At 44.2% G+C, this 21,712-nt stretch overlaps 1 protein-coding gene across 1 annotated transcript in view; it reads right to left on the bottom strand.

The window, feature by feature from the left end:
- Positions 1–21,712, bottom strand: part of CD99L2 (CD99 molecule like 2) — a 131,033-nt gene that overhangs the window by 5,668 nt on the left and 103,653 nt on the right. The window contains exons 5-7 of the mRNA XM_017865525.1: positions 20,305–20,370; positions 3,950–3,988; positions 2,389–2,508 (exon numbers count right to left, since the gene is read on the bottom strand). Coding sequence (XP_017721014.1) covers positions 2,389–2,508; positions 3,950–3,988; positions 20,305–20,370 — 225 coding nt within the window. The remainder of the gene's footprint in view (positions 1–2,388; positions 2,509–3,949; positions 3,989–20,304; positions 20,371–21,712) is intronic.

Raw genomic sequence — 21,712 nt, 5'->3', positions numbered from 1 at the left:
GCAGCCCCAGTGAACTCATACAGCTTTGGCAAACTTCACCAGTGAGCCCTTTTGGCTCCCGGGGCATTAGCCTTTTTGTTCCAAGAGCTCACAACTACTCTGTTGCTACGAAGCAAACCTCCTTGCCGCCCCAACCACCGAGAAGGGGACATCATCAGAAAATCAACGCCAAAATGTATCTGACATGCTGCTTCCAGCCAAAAAAGCAAAGGGCCAGACGGGAGGAGCCTCCAGCAAAGGGCCAAACGGGAGGAGCCCTCCAGCAAAGGGCCAGACGGGAGGAGCCCTCCAGCCAGCCGCCAGGACCTCCCCTGCCACTGTGGCCTCCACTTGGAGGGCATCTCTGGGTGTAGGATTTATTTTAATAATACGTATTTGTTCAATGTCGTTTTAGTTACCAACTAATTTAATCAATCATACAGGAAAGATACTTTTCTCTCAGTCAGTTCTAACTTTTTCCTACAGGCCTGGTTTAATCCAAATCTGGGCTTTTATCTTTTCCCAAGAGACCATCTTGAGCACCTGGATGCTTATCCAAAGTCTTGACTCCTCTCCTGGCAAGCAGGATGCTCTCAGTTGTTCTCCCGAAGTGTCCCTGGCCAGGTCCTTGCTCCCTCCCCTAAAACAGGGAGGGGAGACGAGTATGGAGAGATCCCAGCCCAAAAAGCAGTTTCAAATGAGGATCCCTGACCACGGGGAAGGCCATGTGTCCCAGAATTCCCATCTCATTCCAATCCACCTGCCGGGGGGAGAGCCCACAGAAGACAGCCTTGGGGCCTCTTGGACAGAAACCCCCTGTATTAGGCGGCTTCTACTTTTTTGCCAAATGCAGTAAGAACAAGGTCAGAGATCAAGGGCTGTGACTATGTACCTGGTTGCCCTGGGCTCCTTGTTCCAGGCACAGCCCAGGAGGCTGATGCAAAACTGCCCCCGCCACACTAAGTGCAACTCGATCCTCTCGCCCAGTGTCTCCTTCTAAATATCAGTGTCCACGCATTTAGAAGGCTGGATTCCCATCTTTTTCACCAGTTAGAGATTCCTTGACTTTTGATTTGAGGGTAAGGGATAACTCTAAAAACCATCCAGTCCCCAGCCCTGGACTCTGTCTGACCCATTCCCTGCTCACGCCACTCTACAGTCAAGCTTCCTGATCCACGGTGGGTCAGTGGGATCTCAAGCAGAGTGGCCATGAACAGGTTTGCAGGCTGTGCACTGACATGTCAATGTGCTCCTATCGTACTGCTGTGCATGCTGTGTGTGTCGCCCTGGTCAAGAATGTTCTACAAGAGTAAAGTAAACAAATACGACGGTCAGATGAATAAGCAGTTGGAGACTTCAGCAAAGCATCTTGGGACCCAGGTTAGTTTTCTGGGAAGCTCAGTTCAGGCTAGATTTAAGGGCAGAGGACCACAGCAAGGGTAGGGAAAGAGCCACGTGGGCTGTCTCTAAGCTTCCCATTGCATCAAAGGGGCCAAGGAGTGGAAAGAGACAAGCTACAGCTGAGTCACATTCTGTCGCTTGAACTGAAAATCTCCAGCCTTGAACTGGAGACATGCTCCACTCAGCAAACAGTGACAGAGCATCAATCTGTGCTTATAAAAGGGACGAGCGAGGTCTTCTTGTTCCCGCAACAGCATCCCCACAGGGCTCGCTGATGTGGGGCGCCGATGGGTGAAGACAGGATTCCATTCGTAACTATTCCATTAATCCATGACTTGCAGACTCACAGCTACAGCATGAGATGAAAACTGTCTTTTAAAAACCTAGTAAAGGGTGGTGGGGAGAACCACGTCATTCTTTCTCTCACATTCCTACTTCTTTGGAGCAATTCATGATTCCATTTAGTTTAGTGTGTGGCTCGTGGGGGGGAAGAGCACCAGGCAGTGACTTCTCAGGATGTGACGGGGGCACTGCCAGAGCAATAAGGGCCGTGGTTTGCAAACCCCCAGGAACCGCTGCCCTCTGCTCCTGAGGGAGCCAGCAGCATGGGAGGGAGCTGCTGACGTAGGGCCTCCAAAGGCCCCCATCCCCTTGGCTGAGGTCTGAAGCTATGGGTGCAGTCCAGGGTCCCTCCCATTCTACGTGAAGGAAACATCACAATGGTCACTGAGCTCTGTCCCCACAGAAGTACCCCTGGGAGCTGGGGCCCTGGGAAGGTGAAGGTCATCCGGGCCAGCCCCATCTGCTCTTGCAGGCTGGTTTACACTTTAATTCAGCCTAGATCTGTCCCCAGGGATTTCCAAAACTGTAGCCTCCACCCCCGTCCCAGGAAGTCTGCTTGGGAGTGGGGCTGAGGCAGGCTGTGGAGGGATCTGGATCTGTCCTGGACCCTTTCCCTCCAAAGGCCTTGCCAGCTGGTTCCCAGCCATGAGGGGCGGCTGCACTTACGCTGAATGCTGAAGCAGAACTTCTTCTGCTGGTAGGAGATGTAGCTGGAGACGGCACCAATGAGGGCCATGGCCAGGGCGCTGGCCACCCCGGCAATGGTGCCGGTCTCTGCCACCATGCCTATATGAAGAAGGGGGAGAAATAAGGACAGGTGAGGTCAGAGCCAAAGCACCCTAGGGAGCAGCCCGGGAGCCTGCTTCTCCTCTAGCACCAAACTAAGTTCATTCAGATGCCCACAACCCCCAAGCCAGCAGGAGAGGGCCATGCCACACAGATCTAACTAACGCATTACAAAGACATGGTGCCCCTTGGATTTGCCTAGGACTTCTCATTTTCTGTAAGGACTTGACTTTTGAGGAGCTTGAAAGGGAGACAAGGAAATGGTGCAGTGCTTTCTGTGACTGAGGCCCTGCAGGCTTCCCACTGGGCTACTTCCCCCGGCACCCCAATCTTCATGCTTCATTCCTTCAAATGGCTACACCCCTCTATTGGCCTCACGATTATCTATTGGAAACGTTCAGGGGGATGGCCAACTCTGAGACCAGAGTGGGCCAGCACTGTGTCTCCTCTTAGTTGCTATGAAATATCTGAGACAGGCCTCAATCAATTTAGAAAGTTTATTTTGCCAGGCCAGGCACGGTGGCTCACGCCTGTAATCCAGCACTTTGGGAGGCTGAGGCGGGCGGATCACGAGGTCAGGAGATTGAGACCATCCTGGCTAATATGGTGAAACCCCATCTCTACCAAAAAAAAAAAAAAATTAGCCAGGCATGGTGGTGGGTGCCTGGAGTCCCAGCTACTTGGGAGGCTGAGGCAGGAGAGTGGCGTGAACCCGGGAGGCAGAGCTTGCAGTGAGCTGAGATCCGGTCACTGCACTCCAGCCTGGGCAACAGAGCGAGAAAAAAAAAAAAAGGACACTTTATTTTGCCAAGGTTAACGATGCACCCATGCTACGGCCTCAGGAGGTCCTGACGACATGTGCCAAGGCAGCTGGGGCACAGCTGGTTTTATACATTTAGGGAGACATGAGACATCAATCAATATGTGTAAGATGTACATTGGTTTGGTCCAGAAAGGCGGGACAACTCAAAGCAGGGGTGGAGGTGGGGTGCTTCCAGGTCATAGGGAGATAAGAGACAAAAGGTTGCATTCTTTTGAGTCCTTGACCAGCCTTTCACTGAATACACAATTTCATCTGGCTCAGTGAATCTGCATTTTTACATAAGCAATTGGGCAGAGGAAGCAATCAAATCTGCATTTGTCTCAGGGGAGCAGAGGGGCGGCTCTGTCTCCCTCTGTAAAGATCAGCCAGGGTGAAATTCACAGAACTGTTTCAGGGTAAAGATATTGAGGCCCATAAGAAATTTCCCTGTAGGCAAATTGTGAAGGAGGTATGCAGCTTTTTCCATTTTGGAGCTGTCTTATTTAGGAACAGAATAGGAGGCACGTTTGCCTGATACAGTTTCTAGATTGACTTTTCCCTTGGCTTAGTGCTTTTGGGGTCCTGAGATTCATTTTCCTTTCACATGGCCAACAGGAGCCTCAGGATTCAGAAACCCACCAGATCCAGGGTCGTCATTGCTGCCGTACCGGCCATCACCTGGAAAAAAGACAAAAGCACTTAGTGCCAGCGACCAGTCAGCCCAGGCTCAAGCTCAGGCCTCCGTGAGATGGATGGCAGTGCCAGCCCTTCCAATCCCACCTATGCGACAAGACCCCAACCAATGGATCACCCGTAGGCTTCTACTGGACTGCAGTGAGGCCTGCTTTCTTATGCCTACCACCTGCAAAGCCCAGGCCACCAGGTGGAACTTTTTATTATGAAAATGGCAGCCACCTTGCCCTGAGCAGGCCTTGCACGCCGGACTCTTCAGGCACAGGATTCTATTTCACCTCTTTGCTACCAGCGGTGCAGCTGCACATAGTGGCCTCACCATAAGTCGGGGTGTGGGGTGCTGTGCCGGGACAGCCTGACTCTGAATGCCACCACCACGGGTCTCTGATGTAGCCATTGCCTCAACTACAGCTGAAGTCGCTCTTGGAACATAAACAAATGTAGGCTCACAATCCCTTATCCACTCTTTTGAAATTCAAAAGGATCTAAAGTATCACAGAGATGGAGAACAGATGAATGCTGGCAGAGGCTGGTGAGAGCTGGGAGGGAGGGAGTTAGCTATGATTATAAATGAGCAACAGGAAGCAACCTTGTGGTGACAGACTGTTCTGTATACTGACTATGGTGGTGGTCACACAAATCACACACAATAGAACTGCAGAGAGTTAAATGCACACACGCACATACACGCGCACAACCCTTCCCCAGATAGCTACTCCCTGAGAAGCCACTGGTGCCATTTCAGTACCTTAATTAGCATTGAGTTCACCGTTCATCCCACCCTCTTCTCAGGGCCGAATGCTCATTAATGGAGGGAGACTGTGTTCCCAGAGCCCGGGGTTCTCAGGGGAAACCGCCCTGGGATAGTGAAGGCAAATGAGCTCCAACGTTTCCTTCACCAATCAGAGTCAGGAGGAATGGAGGTTCATGGATTGTAAAAATGTACCACTCTGTCAGGGTTGGGGGGGTGCGGTATTGATAGCTGGGGAGGCTGTGCACACGTGGGGATGAGGGAATATGAGAACTCTCTGTACCTTCCTCTCTATTTTTCTGTGAAACTGAAACTGCTCTAAAAAATAAAGCCCGTTAAAAAACAAGATTCTTGGGGAAAATGAGGTTTGTTATGTTCCCACCTAAGGCTGCATCCTTGAGCTCCATGTATTGTATAAAGGTCCCTGATTGGATATGAATGGTTATTAACACAGCATTAAAAAACAAAAACTAAAAACTAAACACACACAATCATTGCTGTTGGAGAAAGCATAACAAACAGGAAGATGGGGGTCACTGTGTGCAGCCAGATCAACAGAGAGGTCCCCTCCGCTCTGCGGGAGGTGGCTGTTGTGACGGCGCCCTCTGCTCATGTGTTCATGTCACTAGACTTCTATTTTTCCGGACTCTGAGTTATTCAACCTATTCTCTCACCTCAAGGCAGAAGGAAACAGTGTTCTCAGGCCTCCTTTCCCTTAGGAGTACTTGGCCACAAGGATTCCCAGCAACTTAAACATCACGAGACTGCTGAGCAACAGGCTGTGATAAGAAACATCAACACGTCGAATCCCTTCCTAATTTCCCCCCAGGGACAAATGGAGAGAAGGGTGACTCTCCCAGCCTTTCAAAAAGACTCAAAGCTCAATAGTCCACAGCTCCAGCAGTTCCTATCTGACCATTTGTGATTGTAGGAGGTCTTATCCTAATAAGATGACAAAAATGTGCTTCTCTTCCTCCTCAAAAAAAGTGATCCCATCCTGTGGGCAAGTCTTCTCAGATGGGCATGTGAACGGAAACTACTGTGAGGCTAAGAAACATGTGGAAGAAAAAACGGCCAGTCATCTTAGATCCTTCTTTCCTTTCTCACTACATGAGCCTGAAGTCAATCACACAGGCCACTGCAGCTAGCCAAGCCGAGGTCATGGCTTTGAGCCATGTTGGGCTACTGAGCTCTGCTTACTTCCTCTAGGCACAGACTGAACCCAGTTACTCTACAAAATGCACACTGTGCAAAAGATGGTGTTGGTGATGAGTCACAGGCATAACATTAAATTATCCAACCCAATGCCATCCATGAAGATCAGTTCCCAGTAAAGGTAATGTGGATGAAGGCATAAAGCACTACAGAAAAATTTAGAGGTAAGGAATTTCTATTATCTTGGGATAAAAATGATTTCTAAATATGATCCTAAAGCGGGAAACTCAAAACGGAAAAGATTCGATCAGAAGTAAAAACTTCAGTACTAAAAGTGCAAGCAACAAAAGTAAAACTAAATTGGGCTTTGTCAAAATTAAAAACCTGTGTGCTTCAAAGGACATCATCAAGAAAGTAGAATGACAACCCACAGAATAGGAGAAAATACTTGCAAAATACATATCTGATAAGGAGCTGGTATTGAGAATATATAAAGAACCCCTTCAGCTCAATAATAAAAAGGCAAATCATTCAATCTAAAAATGGGCAAAGGAAGTGAATAGATGGTTCTCCAAAGAGACATACAAATGGCCAATAAACACATGAAAAGACGCTCAACACTGCTGGTCATTGGGGAAATGCAAACCAAAACCATAATGAGACACCATCTCATATCCACTAGGATAACTGTAATCCAAAAAAAGAAAAAGGAAAGAAGACAAGGGGAAGGGAGAGAAGGGAAGAAAGGAAGGAGTGTTGGTAAGGATGTGAAGAAATTGGAACCCCTGAACATTGCTAGCAGGCATGTAAAATGGTGCAGCTGCTATGGACAACAGTTTGGTTGCTCCTTAAGAAGTTAAACACGGAGTTACAGCATGACCTAACAATTCCACTTCTAGGTATATACCCAACATAACTGAAAACATATGTCCACATAAACATTTGCACACACATGTTCATCGCAGTATTCATAAAAGCTATAAACAACCCAAAGGTTCATCAACTGATGAATGAATAAATGTTTATGGAATATACAAGGGCTTCCTAATCTCTAATGTAAAAGGAGTCCTTAAAATATATGAGAAAATATGCAGAAATAAGCAGAAATGAGAAAATATGCAGACCCCAGTAAAAAAAAAGAAAAAAATGGGCAAAGGACACAAACAGGCAATTCACAAAATATTTTAAGAGTGTCTAATAAGATATTGAAAAAGTGTTTCACCTCCTTTTAGATTCAAAGAAATGCATATTTAAACAGGATAGCATTTTGCTCTGAACAAATCTGCAAAGATAACAAAACTATAATACCCAGTGGAGGTGATAATTTGAGAAAACAGGCACCTGTTTACTTACTAGTGGTGGAAATGGAGGTTGGCACAACCTTAATGCAATACCATTCAGCAGTACCACTCAAAGCGTCACATCTTTAGAAGTGTCTGCTTTCTGTGACCCAGCCATTTGACTTCTAGGAAGTTATCTGACAGAAACAATTAGGGTTGTGCACATTTGGCTAGACAATGTTCATCACAGCACTGTGTAGAGTAGCAAAAAGCTGGGGGGAATCTCTATACAAAAATAGGGTCCTGGTTAAATAAATTATGGTATATCATAATATAATGTAACCATTGATATCATATTTTAGAATACCCTTTAATGACAGAGAATGATATTCAGTGTATTATTGAATTTAAAAAATGGTTTCAGGATAGCATGATCCCATTTTATTTAAAAAAAAAATCACAAATATTTACAAACATATGCTTATGCATAGAAAAAGTATTCCAAGCATGCAGTCAGAAATATGAACTAGTGATTCTTCCTGGATCATGAAACAACAAGTGCTTTTCATGTAAATTTTGAGAAGTTTTAACTCTGCAAGCCCCATGCAAATCTATCCACCCCTCTTTCCCACAACTGGAGAGAGAACTCAAAGAGGCTATTTCACAGGTCACTGGCAGACTCTTCAGGTTCAGTATGTTTTGTATTCCCACCTGCCTTCTGAGTTCACAATTATATGCCAAAGGGACTACAGTAGCTTTCTAGTACACCAGAAACCTCCCTGCACAGTGCATCACATGCTGCAATTTGCTTTGAGTATAGATACCTATGCATATAGGTAGCTGTACGGACTGCCATAATTCTAGGGACTGCTGCTGTCGCTATAGCCACACCATAGCAACAGGGAACGTCACTGTAGCAATAGTGACCACCGCCATAGCAGGTCTCATAGCTATAGGAACCTCTCTAGCTATAGCAACCATCACAGCTACAGAGGCCCTGTAGAAAGGAGGCATGACCTCAGTGAGAAAGTTATGAATAAGCCCTGCGGTCAATGAAAGTGTCAGACCCTCGGCATCTCAGAGACAAAAGACACTGCTATACACATACATGGCAGCCTTGATTCCTACACAGCCATACATCTGCAGGAGGCGGGGATAAACCACATGGAGCTGCTCTTCTCTGACAGCAGCACAACCTGGGCTCACAGTGAGTGCCTGACTCACCTGGTTGCCAAGGGCATGGAGAGTAACGTAATGGTAGGAAGATTATAACTGCTAGGGGGAGATGTTCAAGTATTTAAAGACATCTATAAGTGTTCTAGACTCTTCTAATAGACACAGCAAGGGCTTTTAGATATTTTAGAAATGTATTTTCATTATCTAAAAAAATGGCCAAAGTACAAAATAAAAACAACTTTTAAAAAATGAATAAACAAAGAGAAGAAAAACTTGCTTCAAATGCCCCATCGTTACCAAGTCAAAGTGAACTGAAAAATCTACCAACACATGGCTGCCTATGCTAGCCACTGGGAAGGGTACTCCTCACTGTTCCAGAAAGTCTCCAAGGCCCAGATTTTATCCATCCCCCACCACAGGGATGAGAATGCCCTCCCTCTAGGTAATACAATGGGTATCCCCTTCCAATCTGATACAGACCCTTAAAACTCTCCTTGTCTTATGTCAGGCTCCCGAGATACCAGCAAGGTGGTCATCTGGGAGAAAAGCCGTGTTCCCAGATATGTGTTTGAGGAAGGGGAGTCTGAGGGAGCAAGTGGGTCTCTTCACATCATAGAACACCAGAGCCGGGGAGCTGTTCCTCACATCTGAAACATCCTGTTTCTTTACATATTATGAAAGCTGAAATGAATGTGGAAATAGGTCCAAAGAAGAGAACTCTCAGGTATCTCTTCTTAGAACTAATCCCATCACAAAGACCCCACCTTCAAGACTTCATGTAACCCAAAGGCCCCACCCTCCAAATACATCCTATTGGGGGTTAGGGTTTCAACACATGAATTTTCAGGAGACACAAACATTTAGTCCATAACAGAAAGGGATCATGAGAGGGCCCAGATACTTGAAGACAATGACTGTAAACACAGTGAAAATGGAAGAGAAATGTTTTCTTCAAAAACCCAAGAGGGTCAATGGATAGACAAAATGTGGTCTAGCCACACAACGGAACATTCAGCCATAAAAAGGAAGGAAATGCTGGTGCATGCTACAACGTAGATAAACTTTGACACTGTGCTGAACAATGAGAACACATGGGCACAGGGAGGGGAACATCACACACCGGGGCCTGTCAGGGGGTGGGGGGCTAGGGAGAGATAGCATTAGGAGAAATCCCTAATGTAGGTGATGGATTGATGGGTGCAGCAAACTACCACGGCACGTGTATACCTATGTATCAAACCTGCACGTTCTGCACATGTATCCCACAACTTAAAGTATAAAAAACAAACAAAAAAACGGGGATCAACAGGCTACACTTGGAGGGAACTAATACTCAAAGTTACAGTCAACCAACTGACCATAGTCAGTACCGTCCCCTTTAACCCTGTGAACTCTAAGTGAGGGTGTTCACACTTCACACTTGGGGACATCTCCAGATAGCCTATGTATGCAACCCAGACACATCGGTAACAGAATGTCTGTATCTCTTTAGAAAGAGGGGTTTTTAGTCTTGCCTCAGTGTTTAAGAACTGCATGCTTTGGCCTTAAAGAAATGCCACCTTGGGGTAAAAATGTGCCCAATTTGATTCTAACATTTTCAAAATAATTTTTTTCTGATTAAGGAAAATGAGGCAGTGTTTCAGCCCTGTGAACCCACAGTAGTTATGAACAAGCAGTGTATAGCTGAGTGAGCCCAGCATATGGGCTGCTAAATCCAGGAGGTGGTGATCCAAAGAAAGGAATCAGTACAGTAAAATGCTGGGTGCTGCAAAGCAAGTTTCACCTTTAGACCCCGAAGGAGAAGTTCAGGTAGTGCTCCTCTCTTTATGGTGTTCTCTGCAATGCATGGAGGGTTTGCACTTGGAGCAGACACAAGGCTCACCGTGAAGACATCCATTTCGTACCACCCAAGGCTCCAAGTAGTACCTCTTGAAAGAGCTATCACTAAAACTCTAGCTTTGAGCAGACTCAGAAGCTTGGGAAAGGTCTACAGATAACGAAGGAGAGGGTAAAACACCGAGCCAGAGCAATGGAGCAGACACTGCCCAGGGGATCCTTAAGGAACACAGAAGGAAGACTCTCCTCTGGGGATAGGGAGAAAGGAAAGCAGCAAATGGCCTCTTTCCCCAGCCAGCAGTGCCCTTGTCCCCATTTGGTTCCTTGTGTTAATTTATCAAGAGTTTTCTGACCAACAGGCCAGTGAGGGGGATCTGGGAATGTGAATAACACCCCTCCCAGCTCCTCCTCCCCTCCAGGTTCTTTACCAACTGAGAACAGCCGCAAGGAGCCAGAGAAAGACCAAAGGTAAGGCATCTGCTTGATGAAGAGGCTAAAGTACAGCAGCGCCCTCAAGGGCAGGGCTTCTGTGTACTAGTGAGAGGACATGGCTTGAGGCCACACGGAAGCTACCTGTTACTTCTCTCCCCTCTCCCTTCTCACGAAAATCATCCCAGAGCTCATGTGAGGGAAAACTGGGCTGATAGAGCAGACACAGGGCTCACCTACTATCAGAGTGCACACTTCCCTAGCTAGCAACACGGTGGGCCCTGGCTCTCGCGCTCCTTTGGGGTTCCAGGAGAAAGCAGCAGGTCATGCCACGATCCTACCAGTAATGTGGCCCAGAGGATCAGCAGGCTCACCCTGGCTTCGCCAATCAAAAGTATCACTCTAGCCTTCACAGGGAGGTGTGACAGGGAAGGCAGAAAGCAAAGCTGAGTGTTTGCTCCGCAGTCCTCATGCCAGCAAACTTGCATGGAGGTGTCAGGGATACACAGGAAGCCCAGTCTAGAAGAAGCTAAAAAGATAAACACCACCCGCCGTGGTTGAGAATGACATGTGCTATCCTGTACCAGCAGAATGACAGAAGCTCTAGGAGAGCCCAGGGGCAGGAGATGGAAGCTGTGCTGCAGAGCCGAGAGTGGGCAGGGAGACGGGACCACAGATGCGGGCAGCCTCCTGAGAGGAGGGGATCTCCAGCGATGGGTAACTTAGCACTTGCTCAAGGGTGAGTGGGAATTCACATGGTGGAAGGCAGGCAGTTTAGACCGAGGAACGTCACGTGCAGGCACTGGCGTATGTACCTACTGGCCTTTCTCCATGTTTGGAGATGACAGGAACCTGGTGGTCTAGGGCAGAAAGAACATGTCAGCAGACTAAGGGGCTTGAACTTCTCTTGTAAGCAGTGGGGAACCACTAAAGAGGCTTTTGTTGTTGTTCCTGCTTCTTTAATTTTTTTCACCAACATCTAGTTAAGAAAAATTTCAAACATACAAAAAAATTTAAAACTTCGTGCAGTGAACATCCACATTCCCAGCACGTAGACTTGTAATTAACATTTTGCATCACTCAGTTTATCTTGTCTGCCATCCCTCTTGTCCATCGATCTTATTTTTGTGACACATTTCAAAGTTACAGACATCAGTATACCTCAACCTATCGTTACCTAGCACTTTACATTCGCTTATGATTCCTTTTTTAAGGTAAAATGTACATATAGTGAAACACATAATTCTTCCAGGTACCAGTGGATAACTTTTGACAGATGCACACAACTATGAAACCGAGACCCCTATTCAAGACACAGAGCAGAACCATCACCCCAGAAAGTGATGCCCAATTGATCTTATTCACACACCTAACTCCCGCAGCCACAGGTCTCATTTCTATCATTATAGCTTACTTTTGTCTGTAGTGGAAGTTCATATAATTGGGCTCATATAATATGTACTCTTTTTTCATTGGCCTCTTTTACTCAGCATGTTGTTTTTGACATTTATCCATGCTGTCGTATCAGTAGCTCTTCCCATTGTATAAACATATAAACGTATCACGGTTTCTCGATCAATTCTCCTATTGATACCTGGGTGTCTCCAGGTTTTGTTTTTGTTTTTTGCTATCGTAGATCAAGCAATGAGCATTCTTTTATAAGTCTTTTTTCCGTTGTTGTTGGAAGGGGCAGAACATTGCTCCCATTTCTCTTGAATAGGGAATGAAATTGCTGGGTCACTAGGTAGGTCTATGGTAGTTTTAGAAGAAACTTTACATCCCTACCAATGATGTATGAGAATTGCAGTCACTCCACATCTTCATCAACATTTGATACTACCTTTTAAATTTTAGTTATTCTGGAGGATGTGTTGTGGTATCTCATTGTGGTTTAATTTGTATTTTCCCAAAGAATAATGATTTTGTTTTTTTGTTTGTTTGCTTGCTTGTTTTTAATTTTAGGTTCAGGGATACATGTGCAGGTTTGCTATACAGGTAAATTGTGTGTCATGGGGGTTTGTTGTACAGATTATTTCATCATCCAGGTATTAAGCCTAGTATTCATTAGTTATTTTTCCTGATCCTCTCCCTCCTCCCACCCTCCACCCCCTGATAGGCCCCAGTGTGTGTTGTTCCCCTCCATGTGTCTATGTGTTCTCATCATTGAGCTCCCACTTATAAGTGAGAACATGTGGTATCTGATTTTCTGTTCCTGAGTTAGTTTGCTGAGGATAATGGCCTCCAGCTCCATCTATGTTGTTACATAGGACATGATCTCATTTTTTTATGGCTGTGTAGTATTTCATGGTGTAGACGCACCACCTTTTCTTCCTCCAGTCCTCCGTTGATGGGCACTTAGGTTGGTTCCGTGTCTTTGCTACTGTGAGTAGTGCTGCAGTGAACATACACATGCATTTGTCTTTATGATACAGCAATTTATGTTTGGGTATATACTAAATAATGGGATTGCTGGGTCAAATGGTAATTCTGTTTTAAGTTCTTTGAGAAATCACCAAACTTTTTTCAACACTGGATGAACTGATTTACATTCCCACCAGTAGTGCATAAGTGTTCCCCTTTCTCCACAACCTTACCAGCATTTGTTATTTTTTGACTTTTTGATAACAGCCATTCTGACTGGTGTGAGAAGGTATCTCATTGTGGTTTTGATTTGCATTTCTCTAATGATTGGTGATGTTAAGCTTTTTTTCATATGCTTGCTGGCCGCATGTATGTCTTCTTTTTAGAAATGTCTGTTCATGTCTTTTGCCCACTGTTTAATGGGATGGTTTGTTCTTGGCTAGTAAATTTGTTTAAGTTCCTTATAGATTCTGGATATTAGACCTTTGTTGGATGCATAGTTTGGAAACATTTTCTCACATTCTATAGGTTGTCTGTTTACTCTGTTGAAAGTTTCTTTTGCTGTGCAGAAGCTCTTTAGTTTGATTAGGTCCCATGTGTCAATTTTTGGTTTTGTTGCAATTGCTTTTGGCATCTTTGTCATGAAGATTTTGTCAGGTCCTATGTCCAGAATAGTACTGCCTAACTTGTCTTCAGGGTTTTCACAGATTTGGGTTTTACATTTAAGTCTTTAATCCATCTTGAGTTGATTCTTGTATACAGCAAAAAGGTAGGGGTCCAGCTTCAATCTTCTGCATATGGCCAGCCAGTTATCCCAGCACCATTTATTGAATAAAGAGTCCTAACCAACCCAAATGTCCATCAATGATAGACTGGATTAAGAAAATGTGGCACATATACACCGTGGAATACTATACAACCAGAAAAAAGGATGAGTTAATGTCCTTTGTAGCAACATGGATAAAGCTGGAAACTATCATTCTGAGCAAACTATCACAAGGACAGAAAACCAAACACCGCATGTTCTCACTCATAGGTGGGAATTGAACAATGAGATCACTTGGACACAGGGTGGGGAACATCACACACTGGGGCCTGTTGTAGGGTGGGAGGAGGGGGGAGGGATAGCACTAGGAGATACACCTAAAGTAAATGACGAGTTAACGGGTGCAGCACACCAACATGGCACATGTATACGAATGTAACAAACCTGCACGTTGTGCACATGTACCCTAGAACTTAAAGTATAATAATAATTTTTTTAAAAAAGAGTCCTTTCCCCACTGCTTGTTTTGTCAATTTTGTTGAAGATCAGATGGTTGTAGGTCTGTGGCGTTTTTTGTATGTTCTCTATTCTGTTCCACTGGTCTATGTGTCTGTTTTTGTACCAGTACCATGCTGTTTTGGTTACTGTAGCAGGACACAATACAAAAGAAAACGTCAGGTCAATATCATTGATGAACATAGATGCAAAAATCCTCAACAAAATACCAGCAAATTGAATCCAGCAGCACATCAAAAAGCTAATCCAACACGATCAAGTAGGCTTTATCCCTGGGATGCAAGATTGGTTCAACATACATAAATTATTTTGAACATCATGTAACTTCCTTTGTGATGTGTCTGTTCAAATCCTATGCTCATTTTTTAATTGGACTGTGTCTTTTCATTGTTACACAGTATTTTTTAAACAGAGGAACGACAGGGTCAGATTCATGTTCTTGATGGTTCTCTCTTGCAGCTGCAAGGAGGACAAACTGGAGCAAAGATACCAGTTAAGAGGTTAAGGTCACTACTCTTAACCACTTAGCTGGTCATCCCAAGGGAGGGTGAAGATGGCCTGGGCTTGAGGGGAGATAAAGAGAAAGAATAATCTAGATTTACAAGATACCAGGGGAAAGACTTCTGGCATGAGACAGTGAGGAGATCAACAAATCCTCTCTTCAAAAAGCAACTATAAACCTGGACAAAAGTTAGTCATTTCAGGGAAGCAATTTGATCTCAGTAAAACAGCTTGAGTCCGTGGCATTTTACCCAAGGCTGCTCTCATTTTCCCTTCCCCAAGTCTGTCGGCAGATTGTTCAGCCAGAGCAAACACCAGCAGTAGTATATGACTGCTAGGTCATATGGCAAGTCTATGTTGAACTTACAAGAAACTGTCAAGCTCTCTTCCAAAGTGGCAGTACCATTTTGCATTCTCACAAACAATGAATGAGCATTCTTATTGCTCTGCATCCTCATCAGCAATTGATATTATCAGCTTTTTGGATTTTAGACATTCTAACCGGTGTGTAGTGGTATCTTGTTTTCATTTGTATTTCCCTAGTGAGAAATGACATTGAATATGTTATTTTCCTATTTTATATTCTTCTTTGGTGAAGTCTGTTCATATTTTTTGCCCATTTAAAAATTGGGGTTGAGTTCTTACTGTTGACTTTTATGAATTTATTTATTTATTTATTTTTTGAGACAGAGTCTCGCTCTGTCACCCAGGCTGGAGTGCAGTGGCGTGATCTCAGCTCACTGCAACCTCCACCTCCCGGGTTCACGCCATTCTCCTGCCTCAGCCTCCCGAGTGGCTGGGACTACAGGCACCCGCCACTGCGCCCGGCTAATTTTTTGTATTTTTAGTAGAGACGGGGTTTCACCGTGTTAGCCAGGATGGTCTCGATCTCCTGACCTCGTGATCTGCCTGCATCGGCCTCCCGAAGTGCTGGGATTACAGGCCTGAGCCACTGCGCCTGGCCTATGAATTCTTTATATCATCTGAATACAAGTCCTTTATCAGGTATATGATTTTGCAAATAGTTTCTCCAAATCTGTGGCTTGTCTTTTTATTTTCTTCATAGTGTTGCTCACAGAACAAAAGTATAAAGTATTATATGTATGTCTACACAGAAACCTGTATGTAATGTTTAAAAATGTTGGCCGGACATGGTGGCTCACGCCTGTAATCCCAGCACTTTGGGAGGCCAAGGCGGGCGGATCACGAGGTCAGGAGATTGAGACCATCCTGGCTAACACGGTGAAACCCCGTCTCTACTAAAAATACAAAAAACAAATTAGCCAGGCGCGGTGGCGGGTGCCTGTAGTCCCAGCTACTAGGCAGGCTGAGGCAGGAGAATGGCGTGAACCTGGGAGGCGGAGCTTGCAGTGAGCCGAGATCGCACCACTGCACTCCAGCCCGGGCGACTGAGCGAGACTCTGTCTCAAAAAAAAAAAAAAGTTTATAGCTGGGCGCAGTGGCTCACACCTGTTTAACAGCATATTGGGAGGCCAAGGCAGGAGAATCACCTGAGCCCAGGAGCTCGAGACCACCCTGGGCAACATAGCAAGATCCCATCCCCACAAAAATTTTAAAAGTTAGTCAAGTATGGTGGTGTGTATCTGTGGTCCCAGATACTCAGGAGGCTGAGGTGGAAGGATTGCTTGAGATCAGGAGGTCAATGCTTCAGTGAACTGTGTTTGCATTATTGCACTCCAGGCTGGGCAACACAGTGAGATCCTATCTCAAAAAAAAAAAATGTTTATGGCAGCTTTATTCATATTCACCCCAGACTGGAAACAACCAAGATGTCCTTCAGCAGGTGAATGGATAAACAAAGTGGTACATCCATACAATGGGATATTGTTCAATGCTAAAAAGAACAAACTACCAAGCTATGAAAAAACACGAAAGAACTTTAAATGCATATTGCTAAGTGAAAGAAGCTAGTCTGAAAAGCCTATATATTGTATGGCATCCTGGATAAGGTAAAACTATAGAGAAATAAACAAATAAGTGGTTGCACTAATAGAAAATAGATTAGGGTTGAGGGAAGGGGGAGTGGCTAACTATCAAGGGCATATACAGAAGTCCTTGTATGGTGAGGAAACTGCTCTGTATGGTACTTGGGGGGTGGACATGTGACTCTATGCATTTGCCAAAACCCATAGAACTATATGTTACAAAGAGTGAACTTTAATGCCTACAAGCAAAAGAACAAAACATCAACCAGGTGGGTGAGGGACTCCCAGGATGGAAAGGAGACTATGACAAATGAATCTAACTCCATTATAAATGGGTGGCATAACTGTACTGAATGGATGAGGAAGGTAAAGGAATCGACCTAAGTAACTTTGAAAAACAGTATTTTGACTGGAAACTGTAAGGTAAAGACAAAAGAAACTGAACATAAACACTGGACTCTAGTTGGTAAAGTTGTTTCTCCTGGGGGTATGAGTTAGCAATTCTGATGCTCTATATGTGTATACCTGAATTGAGTAAGATAGTAAATAGATGACACGTAGTAGCAGCTAGATGTCTCACTGTCAGAGAGGAAAGTTATAGGTAAGCAAGAAAGGAAGATCAAAATAATCCTTCTGGCACTGGATTACAGTTGGAGATATAAGTATGAAGTTATGTTTAGGTTATATACCTGCTGATGGTTAAAAGAAATTATTTGGATATGTGTGTATATATGGTGTTACGTATTGAACATTTGTATCCCTTCTCAAGGTCATATTTCGTTGAAGTCCTAACCTCCAATGTGATGATATTAGGAGGTGGGGTCTTTGGGAGTTAATTAGGTCATGAAGGCCAACCCCTCATGATAGGATTAGAACCCTTATAAGAAGAGACACCAGAGCTTTCTCCCTACTCTGTCCTATCCACCAATCAGGGATACAACAAGAAGACAGCCATCTCCCAAACAGGATGCAGATCCTCACTAGATACTGGATCTATCAGTGACTTGATCTTGGACTTCCCAGCCTCTAGAACTGTGAGAAACAAATGTCTGTTGCTTAATTATCACCCAGTCTTGGTAATTTGTCATAACAGCCTGAAGTAAGACACATGGGTTAGTATATACACATATATTTCCTATTTCCTATCTCTGTCTGCTTAGACAGTCTAGAAGCAGTGATATACCACTAGGCAATGAATACTCAAATCTTGATTTCTAATGCCATTCTCTTCCCCAGTGAAAAAGAATGACATACAGAATTGGACACCAAGGAAATAAATCCAAGAGCCAACAGTGTTCAGAAAGAAGCAGTGAATGAGACTCATGAATGAGACCAGTCAATGAGTGAGAAAGGGCCCAGAAAGAAAGAATGTTAAGGAGAAGGTGATCATCAAAGTCAAATGCTACAGAGGCCACACAGGACAGAGGGCTGTGACCATCAGGAAACCACTGGGAACCATTGGGAACCTAGAGCTTGCATACTCTAGGGTATACATGGCAAGGGGGCCATGAGGAGTTGAAACACTGGCCTCAAATTTCTCAAAGTGCTATGGAAAGCAGTCTGTTGGTAGAAATGGGAGACAATCAGAGTCCTGCCCAGGCTGGGCAGGAAGGAAATAAGGGTGGAGGAGGAGGGCTTATAGGCCATCACCTTCTTAGAGAAAGGCAATAGGACCTGTTGATAAAAGACTGTCATCGTCACCTACAGGCAAAATGTGGGGCTTCTACAGGGTCAGTAAGAGGTCTTCTTGAGAAAAAAGTCCATAACAAATAATGTATTATTTTGAAAATATACTCTAAAAGTATAGCTGAATCTATGTGCCTAAGACCCAAGCCTGAAAAATGCATTAATTAGGATTCTTTTTATGCTGAAGATCATAATTTATTGAAATGTGATATTTTACCTTTGCTCACTGCATTAGCATATTTTTGTGTAAAGGACAGTATCTGAGAATTCCATGGTGTGCTTATCATAACCATGTTTCAGTTTCACACTTGTCCTTTTTTCCATGACTCCCTTTATCTTCTTTTCCTGACACCTATAATGGCAGAGGGTATAACTTAAGCTAACAATTGATTATTCTTTACAAGAGAAGTTCAAATATGAGCCTAATTAAAGAATTTCTGAACACTTCTTCCTTGCTAAAACATGCACTTTTAATAAGGAAAAGCCCCTGACATGCCATTCAGACTTTCATTCATGTGTGTGCTTACATGTGTGCCTACTGCTCTCATTTCACCATCTGGAAATACCACTTATCACCCAGGAGTAATTGGCCAATTTGCTGGATTTGCCCTTTAAATGTTCCATGTTCTCCTGACACCTGTGGGTTTCATTTAGAGGCTTTTGTGCTTTTAGTAGAGATGACTCTGTCTGGAAAGGTGTTTCGAAGGACAAATTTAACTATGGTATCCTTTAATCAGAAGAGAACACTATTCCCGTATGAAAGGCACACCATTCTTGCAAGAAAAAAGAAAACACTAGTAACCACAGCCAAGACTGTGGGGAGTATATCAGAGTTACAACCAGATACACCCATAACTTGTCACACTTATAACCGGGTGTAACAGCAATTTGCCATTGTAACAGGTTACAACCAGAGTTACCACAACTTACCATCGTAACATGTTGCTATCACAACAGATTACAATCACAAGTTACAATCACAATGGGTTACAACCACAAGTTACAATCACTAGCTTGTCTTGCCACATCAACAAATCTGGCTAATATTCCCTTCATACTTCATACTTGATGTATACTATGATAAAAGGTTGAAATCTTTGGTCACTTGGGGAATTAATACGATCTGACCTTGGGGAGGACATGACTATTCTGGGGTAACATGAGGGAACTTCTTTGTGGTGATGGAACAGTTCTGCCTCCTAATTATGGTAATGGTTACTCAGATCTACACACATAACATTTTTATAGACCTACCCATACTCGCTCACACACGCACATCTGAATGCGTGCAAAATCTGATGCAATCTCAACAAGGTCTATAGCTGATTTAACAGTACCGTACTAGTGTTGACTTCCTGGTTTTGACAATGACTGAGGTTATGTAAGGAGAAGCTAGGTGAAGTGTACACAGGAACTCTCTAGAACTATCTTTACAACTTCTTGTGAGAACCATTTCAAACTAAAAAGGTATTTTAAAAGATATCTGACTTGCTATGGGTCTCTTAAAAAAAATGCTTGTCATGATGAGTTTGCTCCTCCCATCCCAAGAGTGAGTGAGTCTCTCGAGGTTGAGAGGGCTGTTTTCAGAGTCCACTGGCCCCCAGTTATTGTCATTGGTGGTGTTGCCTGGGCAAATAGGCTTCAGCCAGTATGAAACTTGAACCTATCAGCACTGCTGCTTAAGGAACATCAGGGGAAATGTGGGGCTTTTCCAAGATGGCTTATAAATCCCCCCCCTTGAACTGCATCACTCACATCATTCTGAATGAACCCCAATTGGCAGGCTGGGATGTCTGGGAACTACCACTCATTTCCCAGAGGCTCAATTAATCTGGTTGCTGCATAATCACCTTTTGCACCAGAATAAGGGTTGTGTTGGCACAAATCAATGCTCCTACCTTTACCCTTGTCAGGTTTGTATTCTCCGCCCCCTACTATGTCTTCAAGATCCTTGTCTGAGAAACCTGGAGAAAATAAAACATACATTTCAATGACAAGAAAAAAAATCAGCAACAAGAAACTTGTGTTAATGTTGCCCAGGATTCAGAAAATGATTGCCAATTCCACTTAAGAATGCCCTTCATGAAATTCTAAGAGGCCCTCCCAGACCCCCTTCCACTGGTGTACATGTCCCGCATAATGTCCCACCACTCTGAGTATGAGTGGAACCATGGATAGGATGGCTACCACTCCCGTGATTAGGTTAGATTACATGCCAAAGGTGAAGGGACTCTGCAGAGGTAATTAAGGTACCAAATCAATTTGACTTTGCATTAATCAAAAAAGAGATTATCCTAGATGGGCATGACTTAATCAGGTGATATCCTCAAAAGCAGGTTCAGGCCTTCTCTGAGCTCAGACATGAGAAGCAACAGAGTCATTCAGTCTCTCCTCCTTTCTCCCCCTACCAACCCCTCTGTCGGTCATTCTCCTGCTGGTCTTAAAGCAGCAAGCAGTCATTATTTCTATAGCTGCAAGGGAATGCACTGTCAACAACCAATTGAGCTTGGAAGGGAACCCAACCTCAGACGAGACCCCAGCCCTCACCAACGCCTTGATTGCAGCTATATGAGCTCCTGAGCAGAACACTCAGCTTAGCTGTTCCTCAACTCCACACCAAAGGAAACAGTAAGATAATAAATGGGTGTTGTCTTAACTCAGAGTTTCTGATTTTTGTTATGCAGCAAGGAAACTGATACAAGGAAGCAGAAAATTTATGAACGAGTAAAAGATCCATTGAAAGGACCAGAGAGTCCCACGGAACCAAGTGTGGAAAGTGCACTGATAGAGTTTCACACTCCACACTACGCTTAACCTGTGAGCAACAACCGCTTTTGTTGGGGCCAAGTTTTGGTGTTCTATCCAAGATTATCCACAAGGATCTCAAAAGTCTGTGAGAATATTCCTCCCTTTCCCCCCTGAGTATGGGTGTGAGGCCAGATTTCCTTCACATACTTCAACCAAAACAACATCTCACCATGGAATAAAGTGCCTGTGAAAATCCAGCTGCTTCCATCCAGCCAGACATGAGAGAAATCTGCAAAATGTAACATCATGTCGCTCTCCTCAATACAAGTTTTGTCTCGTCAAGCATAGTTATTTCTCATAAAATGTTATTTATGTTAAATGTATGGGTTTAATGTTGTTCATTTTAGATTAATAAAGTCTTTCAGTTTTAAATTCTAAGATGATGAGTATTGGTAAACGTGACCCACATAAGCAAAATCTCTTGAGATCTCAATGATTTCGGGAGGCCCGAGACCAAACAAGTTTGAGTACCACCATGATAGGGTTCTCTAGTGGCTT

The sequence above is a fragment of the Rhinopithecus bieti genome, unplaced genomic scaffold (genome assembly GCF_001698545.2).
Source record: "Rhinopithecus bieti isolate Rb0 unplaced genomic scaffold, ASM169854v2 scaffold_80089, whole genome shotgun sequence".
Classification (NCBI taxonomy): domain Eukaryota; kingdom Metazoa; phylum Chordata; class Mammalia; order Primates; family Cercopithecidae; genus Rhinopithecus; species Rhinopithecus bieti.
The sequence above is the reverse complement of the archived record's forward strand: the minus strand, read 5'-3'. Positions and strand labels throughout refer to the sequence as shown.